Source organism: Purpureocillium lilacinum (assembly GCF_023168085.1).
Source record: "Purpureocillium lilacinum CBS 284.36 DNA, scaffold_1, whole genome shotgun sequence".
In the NCBI taxonomy this organism is placed as follows: Eukaryota; Fungi; Ascomycota; class Sordariomycetes; order Hypocreales; family Ophiocordycipitaceae; genus Purpureocillium; species Purpureocillium lilacinum.
Window position 1 is genome coordinate 4,267,482 of NW_027072111.1, and position 18,022 is coordinate 4,285,503.

The 18,022-nt window shown below is 59.0% G+C and overlaps 6 protein-coding genes across 6 annotated transcripts; 4 read left to right on the plus strand and 2 right to left on the minus strand.

The window, feature by feature from the left end:
- Positions 1–209: 209 nt before the first annotated feature.
- Positions 210–1,178, plus strand: PLICBS_000994 (uncharacterized protein; the record flags this gene model as incomplete). Its single annotated transcript, XM_065599698.1, has 4 exons — positions 210–358; positions 529–729; positions 888–1,032; positions 1,116–1,178. 4 exons carry the CDS (start codon positions 210–212, stop codon positions 1,176–1,178), a joined length of 558 nt encoding a protein of 185 aa, XP_065455770.1.
- A 1,078-nt stretch (positions 1,179–2,256) lies between these two features.
- PLICBS_000995 (uncharacterized protein) lies at positions 2,257–3,061 on the minus strand (the record flags this gene model as incomplete). The annotated part of the gene is made up of 2 exons (XM_018317942.2): positions 2,257–2,665; positions 2,763–3,061. 2 exons carry the CDS (start codon positions 3,059–3,061, stop codon positions 2,257–2,259), a joined length of 708 nt encoding a protein of 235 aa, XP_018183467.2.
- A 6,696-nt stretch (positions 3,062–9,757) lies between these two features.
- Positions 9,758–11,324, plus strand: PLICBS_000996 (uncharacterized protein; the record flags this gene model as incomplete). The annotated part of the gene is made up of 3 exons (XM_018317939.2): positions 9,758–9,842; positions 9,907–9,992; positions 10,047–11,324. The coding sequence occupies 3 exons, from the start codon at positions 9,758–9,760 to the stop codon at positions 11,322–11,324; spliced, it is 1,449 nt and encodes a 482-aa protein (XP_018183464.1).
- A 321-nt stretch (positions 11,325–11,645) lies between these two features.
- On the minus strand, positions 11,646–13,049 carry PLICBS_000997 (histidinol-phosphate transaminase; the record flags this gene model as incomplete). The annotated part of the gene is made up of 2 exons (XM_018317938.2): positions 11,646–12,864; positions 12,976–13,049. The coding sequence occupies 2 exons, from the start codon at positions 13,047–13,049 to the stop codon at positions 11,646–11,648; spliced, it is 1,293 nt and encodes a 430-aa protein (XP_018183463.1).
- Positions 13,050–14,908: 1,859 nt separating this feature from the next.
- On the plus strand, positions 14,909–15,724 carry PLICBS_000998 (uncharacterized protein; the record flags this gene model as incomplete). The annotated part of the gene is made up of 1 exon (XM_018317937.2): positions 14,909–15,724. One exon carries the CDS (start codon positions 14,909–14,911, stop codon positions 15,722–15,724), a length of 816 nt encoding a protein of 271 aa, XP_018183462.2.
- Positions 15,725–17,028: 1,304 nt separating this feature from the next.
- Positions 17,029–17,450, plus strand: PLICBS_000999 (uncharacterized protein; the record flags this gene model as incomplete). Its single annotated transcript, XM_065599699.1, has 3 exons — positions 17,029–17,103; positions 17,164–17,268; positions 17,358–17,450. The coding sequence occupies 3 exons, from the start codon at positions 17,029–17,031 to the stop codon at positions 17,448–17,450; spliced, it is 273 nt and encodes a 90-aa protein (XP_065455771.1).
- Positions 17,451–18,022: the final 572 nt, after the last annotated feature.

An 18,022-nucleotide genomic window follows, 5' to 3' on the forward strand; every position in this document is an offset into this window, starting at 1 on the left:
CGTCATCCAGCGTCTGGGCAACTGATAACGAACGCGCCAGCCCCCCTCCCGTCACCAACATATGGAGGCGCAGGGCAACAAACATCTTTATCCACCTGTTCGAATTTCCCTTTTCATGCCTCAGCGTTTCCTTTAGATTGAGCGTCCAGCGTCTCGCAGCGTTCTGCTCCCCCGCCGCCGCCGCCGCCGACGACGACGACAACGACGAGATGCCCGCCGACCTCGAAAACAGCAACAGCTCGTCCAGCGAGACCGAGTCGCTGCTCGGCCGCGGCCAGCGCCGCGTGAAGCGCTTCTTCGATGGCTTCGTCGACTTTGCCTTTCAGGGCAACATCCTGCAGATTGCCTTTGGCTTGATGTGCGTTTCTTGACCCAGCCCCCCCGGGGCGGCAGCACTCCGAACTGGCATGAGTCTTTGTCCCCCTCCCCCTCCCCCTCCCTCTCCACATGTCTGGGCGTGTGTGCCTCGAGCGAGGCACACGAGACGAGGCGAATGCCGCTGCTGACCTGGCGCCATGCGACGACAAGCCTCGCCAACATCTTCACCGACCTCGTCAAGTCCTTTGTCAGCGCCATCCTCATGCCCCCGCTCTCCGTCATCTTCCCCGTCAACAAGAACATTGAGCAAAAGTTCGCCGTGCTGCGGTACGGCAGCGGGTACAATGCCACGGTCGGGTATAACACGCTGTTCCAGGCGCAGGAGGACGGCGCCGTCGTCATGGCGTACGGGTACGTACGTCCCAAGGTCCAGTCACGATGCATGCATTGCTATGCAGAGGGGGGTTGAGGAAGTGGGGAGTGTGTATGTGAGAGAGAGTGTGTGTGTATGCATGTGTGTGAGAGGAAGAAAGAAAGAGAAGACGCTCAAAGTGTGAAACGCCCAACAGGTCCTTCATCTACCAGGTCGTCTCCTTCATCATGGTCGGCTTCTCGCTCTACGGGCTCGCCCACATCTACACCCTCGTGTCCAACGACCCCATCATCAAGTACACCAAGAAGTGCAAGTACTGCCGCAAGCGCATAAACGAAAAGGTCAGCAAACGCTGTGTGTCCTTTCACCACAGATCTCAAGTCACTTGGCAAGACAGGGTCGAGAAGCGCTGACCCACGCACAGTGTCTGCGATGCATCAACTGCACGAGCTGGCAAGACGGGCGCGAGGATCGCCAGGCCACCTAACTAACACTCACCCCATCTATACGACAAGTGACGCAGCCATGACATGTTGAGTCGATATATTCAATGGCCTGAGAGACGCCAATGTATCATCACGAAATATATACCGGCCCAATATCTTGCATACAGCCCTTTAGCATAGAACCACATCAAAGCTCAGCAGTCCGCAACCGCTCGACGCATCCATCATCCCCGACCCTGCCCGCCGCCTCCCATCACCATCGCCAGACACGCCGACACAGCCAACACCGCCGCGCATCAGCAGCACATCTCCGCCATCGCCAGCCTGTCCCAGTGGCTCGCGTCCGCCCTCACCGCCGCGCTTCGAATCCACTCGTCCGTCGCCACGAAGGCGCCGCGCCGAGACGGCAGCGCGTGCAGCAGGAGCACGCCGTACACCAGGACCGACGCCGACACGCCTACCAGGATGTTGCCCGCGTTGAGGATGGCGTCCATGCTTGCTTGGTGACAGGACTGTATAGCGCCTCTTCCTTGCCTCTGGTTCTGCTTGTGGTTGTGAAAGTCTACGGTCTGCTGCAGCTGCGGGAAAACGGAAATTTCTCTACAAAGTACGGAGAGTTGAGTTGCTGCTGCTTCGAGGTCTTGGGGTTCTTGTAAGACAGGTCTCGCGTGTAGAGCACCACGTGGGCTCGTCCACAAATAGATTGCCCGCTACCGCGCGAGAGAGAGAGATATGTACGGTTCAGAAGATTGTGGTGTTGGCGTGGACAAAAAGTCGTCGTCGAGGCCGCGCAGGCTGCCGGCCGTTTTTATGGTCTGGCGGGCCATGTCGTGAATCGGTCATACTTTTGTGTGCGACATGCCCATCTCGACGAGCCTCATCACGGAGGCGAGCCGGGGCGGCCGCTAATACTCGCTTCACAACCGCCCTTTGTCCTTGGGTCCATTCAGTGATGTGGTATTACAATGTCTGTTGCCGTGTTTCCAAACTCCATACTTGGTATGCAAAAAAAAGCCACCTCCCGCACGCGTTGCAGTTGCAGCTGTGTAAATTAAGCCTCAACCCGACATTGGCCTCTTGTTGTCGTGCCCGCCGGTGTTCACTCCTCCTCCTCCCCTTTTACAGCATCATGGCACCGCCCACCGCCGCCGCGACACCCGCCAGGACCGCATTCTGCGTCACCATCGGCCCGGCCGCGTTGGTCGTCGAAGAGGGCGAGCCCGTCGCCGAGGCGCTGGACCCGGTCTTGGAGCCGGAGCCGGACGCCGTGGCGGACGCGGCAGTGGACATGGTGCTGGCGGCGGTGCCCGTCGGCGTGGCCTGCGAGCCCGTCTGCGTGGCCCCGGGCGCGGCGGAGAGCTTGTCGACGCCGGCCGTCACGGTGACGGGGATCATGAGCGTCTTGTAGCCCGTGATGACCTCGCTCACGGTGGTGTGCATGTCGCTGTTGCTGACCCTCTCGGTGAGGGAGCCGACGCACGTGGCCACGTCCTTGGCGGCGTCGAACTTGCAGTTGGAGTCCTGGGTTCTGCGCGAGGTTAGCTACCTAGGCACACGGAGGTTCGCGAGATGATACAGAGCCATGCATGCATGGAGACTGGCGGGCGGGTTGGGTTGGCACATACGCGACCGTCACATCGGTGTCATCCCCCATCGACACGCCCAGGCTCAGGGACCAGGTCGACGGCCCCTGGAGGACGGTAAACGTGCCGGGAAAGCCACACTCGTCGGCCTTGACGCCAGGAGCGCACGCGACGGCGAAAGTCGTGAGCGTGGAGTCGGCGTCAACCACCGAGCCGACGAGCTTCTGCTTGTCGAACATGGGCAGCAGGACGGGGATCGTCGTCGTGGAGCCGTCGGCGGCCGCAACACCGGCAGCGCCGGCGACGGCGGCTGCGAGCAGGGCGGCGAGCGAACGGGCCATAGTTTTTTGATCGAGGAGACTTGCTTGGCGACTTGAGATAGATAAAACGAGCGAAAGCGTGCAACGTGCGATGTGCAGGCGGGATAAACGAGCGAGCGAGCGAGCGAGCGACTGGTAAGCAGAGACGACGATCAACGAGAGGAGCAAGGCCGATGGAGCATGTGTGCAGCAGCGCGGCAGAGGGAAGACTATAAAAACCTCGCCACCAGGAGGATTCGCTGCTAGTACTGCGACGCCAAGAAGAAGCTCCTTCATCTGGAGCCCCCCTTCCCGGACGCGCTACCGCTACCGCTACGGACGGACGGAGGGGGCTGCTCACCTCATCCTGGCGGCGACGACCCAAGTTCCGGTGGTGCTAAGCTAACATTAGTCTGCACTGTCGACACGAGATTGCCGCAGAGTGTTGGCGATGCTGAGGGGCACGTCTGTAACCCACGGAAGTGGCGGCGACTTTAGGCGCGACGAAGAACAACCCGCGACTGCATCCAACGCCGCCTCATTGATGCCCGCATAGTCGTCCCGCGGTGGCAGCGGTGGCACTCAAGACGCCGTGCCGTCGGGGGAGCGACAGAAAAGAGAGCCACCGCCACGGCCACCACCCGCCGCCGGTCATCTCGATCACTGGAGACGACTTGCCCCTGGACCTGGATGGACGTCGATAGGGCTGGGACGACCCTTGCAGCCAAAGCTCCTGGGCGGTCGGCAAGGGGGGCCACCGCCCCAATCGAGTCTAGCAGCAAGAAAAGATGCCCGACCATGGGGGCTGGCTTGCATGAAGGCTTCATCTTAGCGACTCGAGGACTGCCGGCTAAATGACGACATGTCGTGGGACATTGTAGGAGCGGCAGCAGGGGCATCATGAGTCGAGACGAGCCGAGTCAATGGGGGCGTCTGGACTTGGTATATGAAAAGGGACCGCTGCCGCGGCGGCCGCCCGTGAGAGCATTTTTGTCTCGAGCTGCATTGACACATCTCGTCCACGGCATCAGGCAGAGAAGCGCGCCATGCCGGCAGTTTTTCCTTAGCCCCTGAGCCAAACTCCTCAAGTGCACTGCACTGCCGCCAACCCGCAAAACGGGCAGGGCATTTCCCGAATACGTAACGTTAGTGTGTATGTACCAAAGTATGGACTCGAACTCGTACGAGCACGTTGGCTGGCTGACGTGTGTGCAAAAAGGTACATAATAGAGCGACCGTGGGGGGGACCGCTTGGCGGACAAAGATTGAGACTATGTAGAGGCACCGAAAGCTCAGCAGCTTATTACATGTTCTACTTTGCCGTCTGTACGGAACACTAACCAACCTCCCTCCAGTCGTCGCGGGCCGACGTTCGGCTCGTGCCGGATTGGCGGCGAATACGGAGAACAGCTCAAGACGGAGTAATTACGGAGTACACCGATTAGACACGGCCGCAGCAGTACGTATAAAGAATGCAGAGTCGATTCCAAGGCACGGCGTGAGATGGGCGCGAAATGGTGCGACGTCGTCAAAATCGCCTTCGCCAAGAAACCGTATTTTGGAGTTGCAAAACCTACCTACCAACCCACTGCCGTGCCCGTGAGGAGCTGCCCGAGAGGAGCCGAGCGTCCGTCCTCGACCTGCGGCGCATCGCGCACGCACGCACCCTCTCCGATGGCGCGCAGCGCAGTGCAGCGCAGAGCAACCCCAAAGCTTTGACTTGACAATGTGCCAACGCCGCTCCTACCGGGCGCGCGCGAAAGCAACGAGGTCTTGGCGCCCTGCCGGCGTCTTGGGGCGCGGTCTTGGCGCCGCCGGTTCTGGAGCGTCGTCTTGAGTCGCCGTGACCTCGGACGTGACGGCGGCGCTGGATTTTGCTTGGGACCGGCCTTGGCGTGCCGCTGCGGTTGCGCGGGTCACCCCCAATTTCGCCCGCTAGAGGTCCCCGTCCCCAAATGACCCCCCTCTCTGCTTGCGCTGTCTTTCGCTGTCTGGGTCTGTCGCCGAGGGCGGCTTTGGGGCCATTTTGCGCCGCGTCTTGGCGCAGGCTACACGTGCCCCTACGCGCATGCGCACACGTAAGGCGTACGTCCCTCGTACGTCGTCGCGATACGAATGAAAAAAGGTCCACCTGGGGAAAGGGCCAAGATATCCGTGGATGCCAACGAGGCACGGCGTGGGCACGTCGGCTTGCGCGGGCGGCAAGGACGGCATCAGCCTGCGCGGCGCTCAGATTGTTGTCGCCATGAGTGGCATCGCCTACCTTACCGTGAAGAACCCTGGAATCGCCCTGGAATCGCAAGGTCAGTTAGGTAGGGCCAAGGAAGTAACACCCTGCAGTGCCAGTCTGCGGGCGTCAGGACCCTGCCTGCAGCACTCACAGGCAACCAAGGCCTCCACTGCCAGCCAGCGGCCGCGGTGGTCTGCCGGGCCTCGAGCGCTGTCAGGCTCACGCCAAGAGCGGCGGCGTACAGCGGCGTCGGCACTAATCTCATTTCGCCCGCCTCCCCAAGACGACTTGCCCGCCCAGACGCTCGACCAAGACCTCTCGTCCCACGGCGCATTCGCATTTCTTGCCGTCCATCGCCGCTCCTCTTCCTCGCCCTCCTCCCCGACCTCTTCTCGCTCGCCGCGCACGCCTCATGGACCGCCGTCCCTGACCTCGACCGTCGCGCCGACCGCTTCCGACCCCTCGATCCGTCTGCGCGACCGCCCGCTGACCGACGCCGACACCGACGCCGACGTCAGCCCACCACCACCACCACCATCGTGGCCATGCCCGGCCTCCGATCGTCGCTGGCCGCCTGCCTGCTTCTGCTGCTTCTTGACTGCACCCCGTGCCGCGCTGCCAGCCAGACGGCCCCGACACCAACCATTACTACCGCCCCCGTCTTCATCCCGGACTATCCCAGCCAGTCATGGTCGCTTTTCCGGGGGAGCGTCCTTTCCACAGTGCGCCCATGCCGATCCCTGACCCTCGCCGCCATGCGCTGCGGAGACTGACGATCAAGTGCAGAATCAGACGGCCAGCGAGACCACATACACAATATTTTGCCCGACCGAGACGCCTGCCGCATGCGACATCTCTCTAGAGTTTCCATTCATCATCGTCGAGGGACAAAGCACGCTCAAGTTCCACGGAACCTTGACATCCACCTAGTATGTGCTCCATCCGCTGCACCGCGCTTGGGGCGACGAGGTGCTGACGTCTCTTAGCATTGCCGACCTCGCGTGCAATATGAACGGAACGACAGCCGCCACCTGCTCGGGCTACTCGAGCTACGCATCGGGCTACACCAACGGCCATCATACCGGCCCTACTGAGGTGTCGTGGACTTCGACGCTGTCCGGCACTCACGTTCAGTGGGGCGTACTGACGCTGACCGACAAGCCAACGACGACGGACAACAGCCTCGACGTCACACCGACCGACATCACGGCACCTACCGTGGCCTCGTCGGTACTCTACGGCCCGAATATCACAAGTACAAGCTCGGGCGGAAGAGAAACAGTTGATAATCGCATGTTGACCGTGGTCGCGGCTGCCGCCTTGCTTGTAGCGGCTGTCCTAGCTTAGGAGCGCGTGTCAGATGGTCGACTGTGAAAGGTGTGGGTCGGCGGACCAAAGTTGGATATACCCCTGGGAGAAGAGGAGAGTTGAAATAATGGGCCATGAAAGGCTGGCGTGATGGTGATGGAGTCGGCCTCGTCGCCGTCGGATTCTTATCTCCAGCGTTGCCGGATGGCCCAAGTCTAGCGGCCTCGAGAGCTGGAGCATAGCGTTGCGTTGGATTCTGAATTCGCTTGAAGGAGCGTTGCACAGGCGTTGGTCTTAGGACTTGGATTCGGGTTGTACACGGAGTTTCAGATCGGCCAAAAGCCCCAACTTCGGGATATCACACAATTCCGTTGAGAAACACACCGTGATCCGATTGACCCAGGCGCATCACGGACCTGGTTGCTGCTCGTAGTCTGAAATGTTGTGAGGAGACGACATAGTTGAAAGGGCATGCAAGCCTGCGGCCGCAGTGACACGAGTGGGTGCTGGTAAGGCGGAAACCAATCTGTGAAACCCAAGTTTCGACGTCGATACTCAACATGAACTGGTGCACATCGTCGGGCGCTTTTGACGGAGTGATGGTGGGGGAGGGGTTCGGACAATGGACAGTGCTGCCGGCGAAACGACGTCAAAGTCGCTTAAGGTTGTTGTAGAGGATAAGAATAGACTCAATCTCGTTGGTCGGTGCGCCGCACGCAGTCCAGCTGAGTCCTTTGCCCGCAACCCGCTCATTACGGTGAGTCTTTGGGGGCGGCGGCGGTTGGACAAGATCCATCGCGGTTCAGAGCGTCAACCTCGCACGTATATGTATGCACCTGGTGGTCAGCCATGCATGTGCGCCTTGATGCGATTGGGGCGGCCGTGTGTAAGCCACATCCAGGGGAGACTGTCATGCACGTCGGCCTGTGTTTTGCGCCATGTCCGTCTCCGGCAGGTTCCGAGGCGGGCGCAAGAACGAGAGTTGCAAAAATAAGATCCGGGTGCACGTACGGACGGCGTTACAGCTGAGTGCCATTCATTGTCCTGGCAGTGTTTCGCGCGGATCTGGACGGGCCGTGTTACGAGCTGTGGGGAGCTGCGAGATGATATGGTCCTCGTGCGTGGTACGACGGGGCGCGGCTGGGTTCGGTGACCAAACACAAGACGATGCTAGGTTGCATTGGGCAGACTCGGTAACAGAGCTGATATCGGAATGGGAGAGCAGCACATGGCCAGAACTGGAGGTGTGGAACTGCTTGTCCTGGCGAGGTCATGAATGGGGGGCCATGCGATATTCGAGTCCTCGGCACAGCTGAACTTCATACTGTGCGAAAGAGACGGGAGAGATTTCACGTGTTTCGGCTGGTTCCTGCCGACGAACCGTTCGGGCCTTCCCCCTCCTCCCCGGAACGCAGTCAGCCCGAATGCTCTGCGGAAGGAGCAGGCATCAACCTCGAAGACAGCTGGCAAGTGGGCGCGGCCGCGAAGGAAGCGTGGCAGGTGCAAGGCACCCAATGCGCCTCCACTGTCCAGTCCAATTGACACAATGGCGGGCGGTGCCATACGAGCCAAGAAAGGTAAAGCTCCTGGCCCCAATGTGCCCCCACCCTCCCTCCGCCTCGATTGCCCGCAGCGGCGCTGCGCAACCTTGCCATTGCCAACCTGCCAGCACTCCGCCCTGCGCCTCCCAACCCAAAAAGGCCCCTGGCCCGTTTCATGTTTCATCTTTTGTTCGCGGCCCTCGACCACTGCGAGCCAATCCCCGCCTTTGTGGCGGCTGCGTTGGCGTTCGCCGGGACCACTGATCTGAGTCTCCAGCCCGCTGGCAAGGAACAGGCAACTGCCCCTGTCGAGCAGGCGGGATGGCTGGCCAGGAATGCCTCCGAGGGAAGCCTCCACGGGACCGACTGCGAGGAACGAATGCTCAGCACTCGATCTCGACACCTTATGTCAGGCCACAGGCCACACAGACAGCCGCCGCGGCTTACGCGTATTCCTCGTCCCACCCGAAAGCCTCTCGATGATGTGCGATAATATACTCGAGCGTACAAGTCACGGCGGGCGGGTGACACAACTGCAAGTGGCCTTGCGGCACACCGCCGCCAACAGACCCGCCACGCCGTGTCCACCTGAGCAGCTTGTCGGGCCCCGTTGGCGCGCGCAAAGGCGAAACAGGCGGGTCTGCTTTGTTTCGCTCGCCCACGGCGCCCCTGGAATATAGCGCAGGGCCCGCGAGATCCAACCAAGCTCCCGTCGGGAAGGTCGGCCGGGGTCCTGGTCCGCCAGCGATGATCTCTCGAGTGGCCATGGCGGCCCCTGAGCCTTCCCAAGGCTCTGCCGCCGTGCCACTGCCGTCGAGCCAGGGCATGGACGGCGAGCCTGGTGCACTGCCATAATTGGCAAGCTCCTGGAATAATACCGCCCCCTGGCTTATGCTCCGGCGGCCTTGCCTTTGGCACCATCCTGCATTGGCTCGACTCGTGGAGCTTGGGGAGAGGTGAGAGACCCTGGTCTCGATCCATCCACCTGCCTCCTATCCATCCCGGAGCCCACACACTGTACATAAACGTCTCTCGAGCGCCGGCCCCCAAGCAGAGTCTCCCCTCCTCTTCGATCTGCAACTTTCTTGTTCGTCCCGATATAGCCTGGGCTGTTTCCTTCATCCCCTCCTTGTTTGAAGAGTCTATTGTTTCCTTCCTTTGCAGCCGAGGCGCAGCTGGCTCTCGTATTCACGGCTCTGCCTTTTCACTCTCTCTTCGTCCCTTGACTACTTGCCCACGGCCCCCGCCCCGGCTCGTTCTCGACTTGCAGTCTCGTCACTGCTCTTTGTGCCGCCTGCGCCCTTTTATTGTCTCGTCCTATCGGGTACCGTGATACGAAATCCTACGGGAGTCGCCTGCCTATACTATTCTCCACCGCGTTGATAGAGACATCACACCATCGCCGCCCTTTAAGGTTGTTGCTTGCGACAGCAGGCTTGGCACTGTTCTGCCCCAATACTTCTACCGTTTTGTTCTCTTGTTCTCTTTGGCATCGTCGTCGACGCCGGGTTCGTTGCCTTCGTTTGCAACCCACAGAGGCGGTGCCCTTCGATTCTTATCATCACAACATCCGCTGCCGGGCAGCCTCGCCTCGATCCTCAACACAATTTACCTCGACTCTTGTACCTTTGGTCATCCATACCTCAACTCACCGGCATTATGAAGTTCGTCAAGAGCGGCGCCCCGGTCCTGGCGGCCATGAGCGGTATCATCGCGCCCAAAGACCTCAAGGTCGACAGCCCGAGTATGTGACAGTCACACAGACACGATCCTGCGGTCGAATCGTCCTATGCTGACAATACACGCAGGTTCTATTCGCAACGTTGCGGCGACTGTAGCCCACGATGCCATGGCCTACTACAAGGGCAACCTGACCACCGATCCCAACTCCGTCGTAGGTTCTCTCACTCTCCTCCATATCCAAAGAACTGTGCTGACGATGCACCAGGACATCGGAGATGTCCCTGAGCCATACTACTGGTGGGTGGGTGGCGCTCTCTGGGGCGCAATGCTGGACTACTATCACTACACCAAGGACCCCAGCTACAACGACGTTGTGCTGCAGGCCCTGCTGCATCCCACCAACCTTGCCCCGACCTTCGACTATGTGCCCAAGGAACACGCCAAGGAGGAGGGCAACGACGATCTCTTCTTCTGGGGCTCTGCCGTCATGTCCGCCGCGGAGCGCAACTTCCCGCAGCCCAACGCAAACGCCCCCGCGTGGCTCGATATTGCATCCAACGTTTTCAACTCTCTCGTCAGCCGCTGGGATACCGGCAACTGCAATGGCGGACTGCGGTGGCAGATCTACGCCGACAACCCCAACGGCATGACGTACAAGAACTCCATCAGCAACGGCGGCCTGTTCCAGCTGGCTGCGCGACTGGCCCGAGCGACTGGCAACCAAACATATCTCGACTGGGCACAGAGGGCTTGGGATTGGTCTGCCGAGGTGGGCATCATCGACCCTACCAGCTACCACATTTACGACGGCGTCGACATCAAGACCTCGTGCAAGCAGGTCAACAAGGCGGCCTTCACCTACACGAGCGGCGTGTACATCTACGGTGCTGCAGTCATGGCCAACTACACGGGCAAGAAGGAATGGGTTGACCGCACCAGCAAGCTCATTGACGGCGCCGGATGGTTCTTTCAAAGCGACGGCAACGCCAAGAATGTCATGTATGAAGCAGCCTGCGAGACCAACGACAAGTGCAACTACGACATGATCACCTTCAAGGGCTACCTGTCGCGCTTCCTGTGGCAGACGTCGGTCATGCTGCCCTCGCTGCGCAACAAGATTGAAGACTACATGCTGCCGTCTGTCAAGGCTGCCGCATCCGTCTGCACCGGCGGCAAGACCGGACATGAGTGTGGAATGAAGTGGTTCACGGGCTCGTTCGACAACAAGGCGGGTCTGGGTCCGCAGATGTGCGCGCTCGAGGCGATCCAGGGCTTGCTCATCCACGAAGCTGAGGCACCCCTCCGCGGCAACGAAATCAAGCACGTTCGCGACGCCAAGTGGACGCCCATTAACACCTACAAGCCCGACACGGCCAAGACGAGCAAGCGCGACGCCCCTGTTACTATAAGGACATCGCGTCGTGGCGTCTCTTCGCCGACCAAGAGGTCTGATGCCGCCGGCCGGCTTCTCCGCAGCGGCGAGACACTCTCACTCGCTCTTTTCGGCCTTGCCATGACGGCCACGGCCTGGATCATGGCATAATCACCGCTCGTTTTGCTCTGGATACAGGGCGGGAAGGAGTCGTCCATTTTCATTGGATACATATCTCTGTAAATATCTCGTTAGAAAGTACAGACACGAGAGACAAACACGCGAGGAAAGGGCGTTGGGAACGGGAAACGGTCACTAGAACAGAACAAAAGGTTGAAAGCCGTCTTTAGATCATTCACATGTAATTGTCCATATTCGATCTGAGACGTGAGTGAATGCCCCTTGTATCGGTGACTCTCGATCAAAGGGATGAGTGTAAATGGCCTCGATTGTACCCAAATTTTTACCTCTATTGTATCGACGTGCACGGGTCTATGCCACAACGCTGTTTGCCTCTTGCTCCTTTTTCTCCTCGTCCGCCGTTCCGTCAACGGCCAGCCCATCGCCCCTTACCTCGGCCAGCTGCTTCCGCAGCGACTCGAGCAGCCGCGTCACCTCGTCCTCGGTGCCGACCGTTATCCGCAAGCAGCCGGTGCAGCCGTGCTCCTTGCCGCGGAAGCGCACCACGACGCCCTTTGTCTCGGCCAGGCGCTCGTACACGGCGAGGGCAGTGACGTTGTCGGGCCGGCCCGCGGCGTCGAGCATCTCGAAGAGCAAAAAATTGCTCTCGGTGCCGCCGCGCAGGCGGCCGACGCCGGGGATGAGGGGCAGCTCGCGCAGGAGGCGGTCGCGCTGGGCGACGATGCGGGCGCGGTTGGCGCGCATGACGGCGAGGCCGTCGGGCCCGAGGGCGTAGGCGGCGAGGGCGCTGGTGGGGCTGGAGATGTTGTAGGGGGCCTTGAGGGAGTTGAGCAGGCGGGCGACGGGGGCGCTGGCGAAGGCGGCGCCGAGGCGGATGCCGGCCATGCCGAACGCCTTGGAGAGGGTCTGCATGACGACGAGGTTGGGGTGCTCGGCGACGAGCTCGGCGAGGGAGGCGGCCTCGGGGGCGAAGTCGACGTAGGCCTCGTCGAGGACGACGACGCCGTTCCACGTCGGGTGGGCGAGGATCCGCTCGACGTCGGCCTTGGCGAGCAGCGAGCCCGTGGGGTTGCCGGGGGAGCAGAGGTACGCGATCTTGATGTGCGGTTCGTTGCTCAGCGCGTCGAGCACGGCGGGCACGTCGAGGGCGAAGCCCGGGGCGGGCAGCAGCGGGACTTTCACGATGGCAACGTCATTGACCTGCGCCGAGACCGAGTACATGCCGTACGTGGGCGGGCAGGTGAGGATGCGGTCGCGCCCGGGCACGCAGAAGCAGCGCAGCAGGGCGTCGATGGCCTCGTCGCTGCCGACGCCCACGAAGAGGTTGTCCGGGGTGATGGCGCGGGGGGTGTGGGCGTGCGTGTTGCGCAGGTCGCAGAGCCGCTGCTTGAGGTCGTGCTGGTGAGGGTCCGGGTAGCGGTGCAGGCCGAGGGGGTCGATGCCGAGGCCCGCGACGGAGGACGACGAGGTCGAGGAGGTGGCGGCGGCGGCATCCTTTGCGGCGAGGGAGGGGCCGTAGGCGTTTTCGTTGGCGTCGAGGAGGACGTTTGTGCCGTCGTCTTTGTAGTCGCTGTTTTTGCAATTGTGAGCCGGGTATGCATAGTGGTGAACAGACACAGACGACAAAAGTCAAGGGGCCGGCAGAGAGAGGTCATGGAGGGGCAGGAGGATGCATGCATACTCTCTCGCGCAGCGGTACGGCTGCAGGGCCAGGATATTGGGCCGCGCGCAGGTCTCGAGGTTGAAGGGCGACATGGCGAACCGGCGGGGATGCGCTCAGACAGCGCAATTGACAGCAAGCAACAACGACGACAAAGCCCCGTTGGGAGTGCTGGAGTTGTTTGGTGATAGGTCTGGTGAGGCGGGCGTGAGGTCGAGGCGGGATGGAGGGGCAGGCCAGCTAAAAACCGCCTGAAAGGTCGTCGTTGAGCGATAAGATAGTGAGTGCCGCGCCGAGGCCGGAGAGCGGGGGGAGTCACTGCATGAGGTCGGGTGGAGGCCCGCGCGACACAAGGGCCCTGTAGGGCGGGCCTGGTTCGGCCGCCCGGCCACCGACTCACTGGGAAGGGCCCTCTGGTGAGCTGCTCCCGGGGGCCCACCGGCCGGCCCGGACGCGGCACGTTGTGGTGCCGTTCGCAGCGACTTGCATCGGCTTGACGCTCATGCGGAAGTAGGAGGAACGCTGCACAGGTGCAACAGTGTATTACTCACACCGGTCAAGACTTCTCTGGTAGATGGGCGTATCTTTGTTGCAACTATCTTACGGCACGGATTGAGATAACACTCGTAAAACGAGGTAATGTAATAGGAGGTGATAGGTCATCGGCAGTGGGCGCCGCATTGTGTCACCCATAATGGATGCCGGCCTCTGGTGATAACGCAATTCCATGGCAAGATGGTCAAGTCTGACCGGCACAGTGGCATCCATTCTCTACTGCATCAGATGTATACCTGCCCGGTGATTCGGCTCATTCAATTGCTACGAGGGTCCCGGTTGGTAAGCTGAATCAAAGGGCGTGCACATCGACACGACAGACCCTCAGCCCAGGTGCCGGGCCTCTCCCTTACCCTTTGGTCTGCAAAGCCCCGCACAGATAGAGGCATATTACCTGATCGCGAAGCATGGTCCTGTTGACGATGCTTCAGCACCGCTTCCTTTGGTGTGTGGCTTCGGCGCCGCCGGGCGGCCATCTCCTGTGGCTTCCGCATCGACACATCTCGCACCCCCTTCGGCGACATATATACCGAAGAATGCACGCCCAGCCTCAATATAAGTAAGACGTCGCGAGGTCCCCTTTGGGCGTTGGTGACTCGCTCTTTGGCAGGTGCCTCCAACGGCGGCTACATTTGGAGTCGGCCTTGTGAGCGACGCCATGGGAGCGTGGTTCCATTATTACCGATGTGGTGTGTGCACGACACGCTGTAGAAAAACCCGTTAAAATTGTGTCACTGAGGACACGACCGACACGTTCAATGCAGTCCACCAACGCAACGGTCCCGGATCACCCTGTATCGAGGCTCAGACTTCAACCATCTTGCCACTGCAGCTTCAGCACCTCAAGCAATTCCAGAAAACTGACATGCAACGATCGCAACCTTATTCGTAGCTCATTCAGCAACCGCGTCTGACCATCGCGACCTCGCTTAGATCGGCCACAGACAGTTTACGTCTTGCCCGACGTGGGGCCGACCAAGCCAACTAAAACGCAACTCGAGGCTCTGGCAGATGATTGAGATCTCCAGTGCGTGGAACAGGTGATCTGGGATCTTACTTTCTACTATGCGACTGGTAAGCGAAGCTGGGGTGATTAAGGTTTGTCGCATACTCAGCTGTCGCGCTGTCGCGAAGACGGGGCGTCTAGCCTTCCAACCTCGGAGTCTGGACTCACTGTCGCTGGCAACGATCAGAGGCAAAACAACGGGAAGACGTTGGAACTCGTAGCCAAATTTGCAAGTATAAAGAAGCCTTTTGATTGCGCACTTGCACTCTACTGGATCCCCCATTTGGAGCAATGTCATAGCTGGTGTATTATCTCTGCTAGCTTGCAATTATACCACACCCCAACTACAATTACATCCCTTTTCGACATTCCACCGCCTCACGCTCGCACACCATGCATGCCACGGCGGCACTCCTGGTGCTCTTATCGGCCTGTCTGATCGAGCCAGGTGCTGCAAGGCTCTGCAACAACAAGGACATCTCCAGCAAGGACGTGTCTGGATGCGACTGTCAGAGTGGCCCGACGGGTTGCTCCCAATCCTGCACATACTGCCCTTCCGATCCCATCTACGAGACAAAGCAAATCAAAGACTGCAAAAGCGGTTGTACAGATTCCGAAACAAACTGCACCGGTTGTGGCCTTTACTTCCGCACCGTCTGCAACTGCGTAAAACATGGCTGCCCCAACAGCGCCGGCGGCGCCATTACGCCCGGCCCTGCGCCGGTATGGGTTTACGAGAGCACCAACGACCCTCTCATAACCACGACGGAGTTCCTGCCCGGCATCCTCCAGATGCGTGCCAGTCACGAACGAGGCTGGACCTATGCACAGGAATGGTACAAGCCGGCGTATCAGGCTCTTTTCCTAAACTCGCCTCGGTCGAGGAAGATGGAACACATCCACATCCACGTCTGCAAGAACCGCAACCTCGACACGGCAAACCACCTCACCGACGAGGACATCAAGAGCTCGAGTCGTCTCGTGCAGACCGTCAAAGACCCGGAGCTGTACTGTCTAGGCGTGAACCACAGCGTCACGATATCCAACTTTGCGGGCGCCCTTTCCAACTTCTTGGCTAACCCGCCCTCTCAAACGCCGCCGATATGCAAGGACCTGGTGGGCGCGGGGATTCTGCAGGATCACCATGATCGGACCTGGGCGTGCGCCACGACGCATCGAAAAGGTCCCGAGGAAAAGTTTTGTCAATAATGGCTGTACGCGCCTCGCCGTTAGCAACGGCACGGAAGCTACAATGTACTCGGACGGGAACTGCGAACCAAGATCAGATTGCTCTCTGACGAATACAACGGTACGTGCATGTCAGTGTAAAAGTGTATTACTTTCTTACTGTTTGGGAAGCGTCGTGGGTACAGGCCAGATACTTGACCAAACATAGATTGTCATACTAAAGTCTTTGACGGCTGAAAATGATAGTGCCAACTCGGAAAATGTTTCATCTATTCAGGTATGCTACATCTCGGGTAAGTTCGTTCAGATTGAGGAGGGCTAATCCAGGGTTCATGGGGGCGACGATTGGTGTCAAGTTCCGGAGTCTTGTATATAATACAGTGGCTCAGAAAACCCTTATCGCTGTGTTCAATTATACTCACTTGTAGTAAGTTTATACCAGAAACGTTGAAATTGACGCCCAGGCTGATATAGCTCATCCACGGTACAGTAAAGAGGATACTTCAGGGGCGTGAGCTGGTTACGTACCGCATATCGGCGAGGACGCCCACGTATCATCCACTTGACAGCATAATGCAGCGTCGTGTAACAAAGCGATAAAGACACAATTTTAGAGAATCGCGAACGGAGATTTCCGGCAGATATGGTACACGTGTGTCGACGCTCAGGTCGTTGCTTGCTCTCAACAGCCAGGTGTGACTGGGAAAGTAGTCTCTGACAATGCCCAAGAACAGTACAAAAAACCACCTGACGCTAAGCAGCAAATATCCACGATGACATATAACACCGATCAACAGCTGGGGAGGTTTATCCTGCAAAACATACTAATAGATGGGCAAGGTACGTTTTGGTGATGTTACTGGTCTGTGCAGCATTTTTCAGTGTCATCGAAGTCGGGCCGAGTGTCGACATTTCCCCGCGAGAGGATTCAACTTTCTGCAGCCTTTGCCCCTAACTCTGTTTCAGAGCGAATGTGTTCTTCAGCTGAGGCAATGGGTTGCTGAGACATGACAACATCTTGAAGTGCCGCACGCTGGTTATTTGTAAGTGATGTGTGGCCTTTCACAGAGTGCATATGCTCTATTGCTATCGCCAAAATATACAATATCACTCACATTTGTCTCGTACGTAAATAATATGAGCAACTTCACTAAACCGGCTGCCGTATCTGTTCGGTAAGGGCAACAGAGCCGTCGATGGGCAGAATGATGCGGCGTATAAATATGTCGGGTTCTTCCCTAGGAAACCGGTCTTCAACGACCACCTTTTGAACCGCAAACCACACTCTCCCAAACTCAAACGACCGTTTCAGCGCACTCATCAAGATGAAGTATTCGGCTCTCTATCTGGTGGCCCTGTGCGCCCCAGCAGTTCTTGCTACAACGAAGACTGTGGAAGGGGTCAGCTCAACCTCTCGACTTGAACTCCGGATATTGCTGACGTGGAATCCCGATGAATAGCTATGCTACCCCAAGTCTCGCGACGCCAATGGCAACCCTGACTACTTCTGTCGGGTCGAAGACGGCGATGGCTACCTGGAGCGCAGGTGCCCTGCCGCTCATCCGGTAGGTGTCTCGTTTCGCGGTTTGCCTTTGAATCCGGCAACGCGATGCTCGTGGAAACACTTTGCCGTGTGCTGACTGCCAAATCACAGTGCAAGCCGCTGCGAGGCCGGAGCCACAACAAATGCTGGTACTACTTCGAGAATGACCTGCCCAAGAGCGCAAAGTGCAGCTCGGAGGTGTGACGGAGATGCGCAAGACAGATTGATTCAACATCGACGCAAATTGGTGCGAGTCTCCTTGCGCCCTAGCGGTGTCAAAGGTCTCAGCCCGAGCTCAGTCCGCTGAGCTGCGTCCTGGGTTCCGGTTAGGCACTTCAACAGTCGCTCTGACACCGACGAATCGCCGTTCGAGAACAGCTTGTTTTCCCCTCCAGTCTCTAGTATAGATCAACGTTTTTTTTTCTCGAGCGCGACGATTCATGCTTTGCACCATTGTGTGAGTGATTGATGGTTGGGCCGTTTCTACGAAGTGAATCGGATGATGTTGTTCGATGAAGAGCGGCGATGGTGCGTTGTGGCCCCAAGAGAGGAGCCCCAAGAGACGATGGCCCATATCTTGAGCCTTAAGAGGGCACGTCCAAAGTTCTTGTTCCTCAGGGTGAAGCGCGAACCGATCCTGCGAAGCTGAAGCTGGCATGACGACGACCGTTTGTTGCGTATGAGCATGAGTTATAGTGGGTTGTAGGCGCTCTGGGCGCTTCACAACCGCAGAGACCAGATTGGTAGAGCCCCTGCTGTTCAACACAACGGCGGGA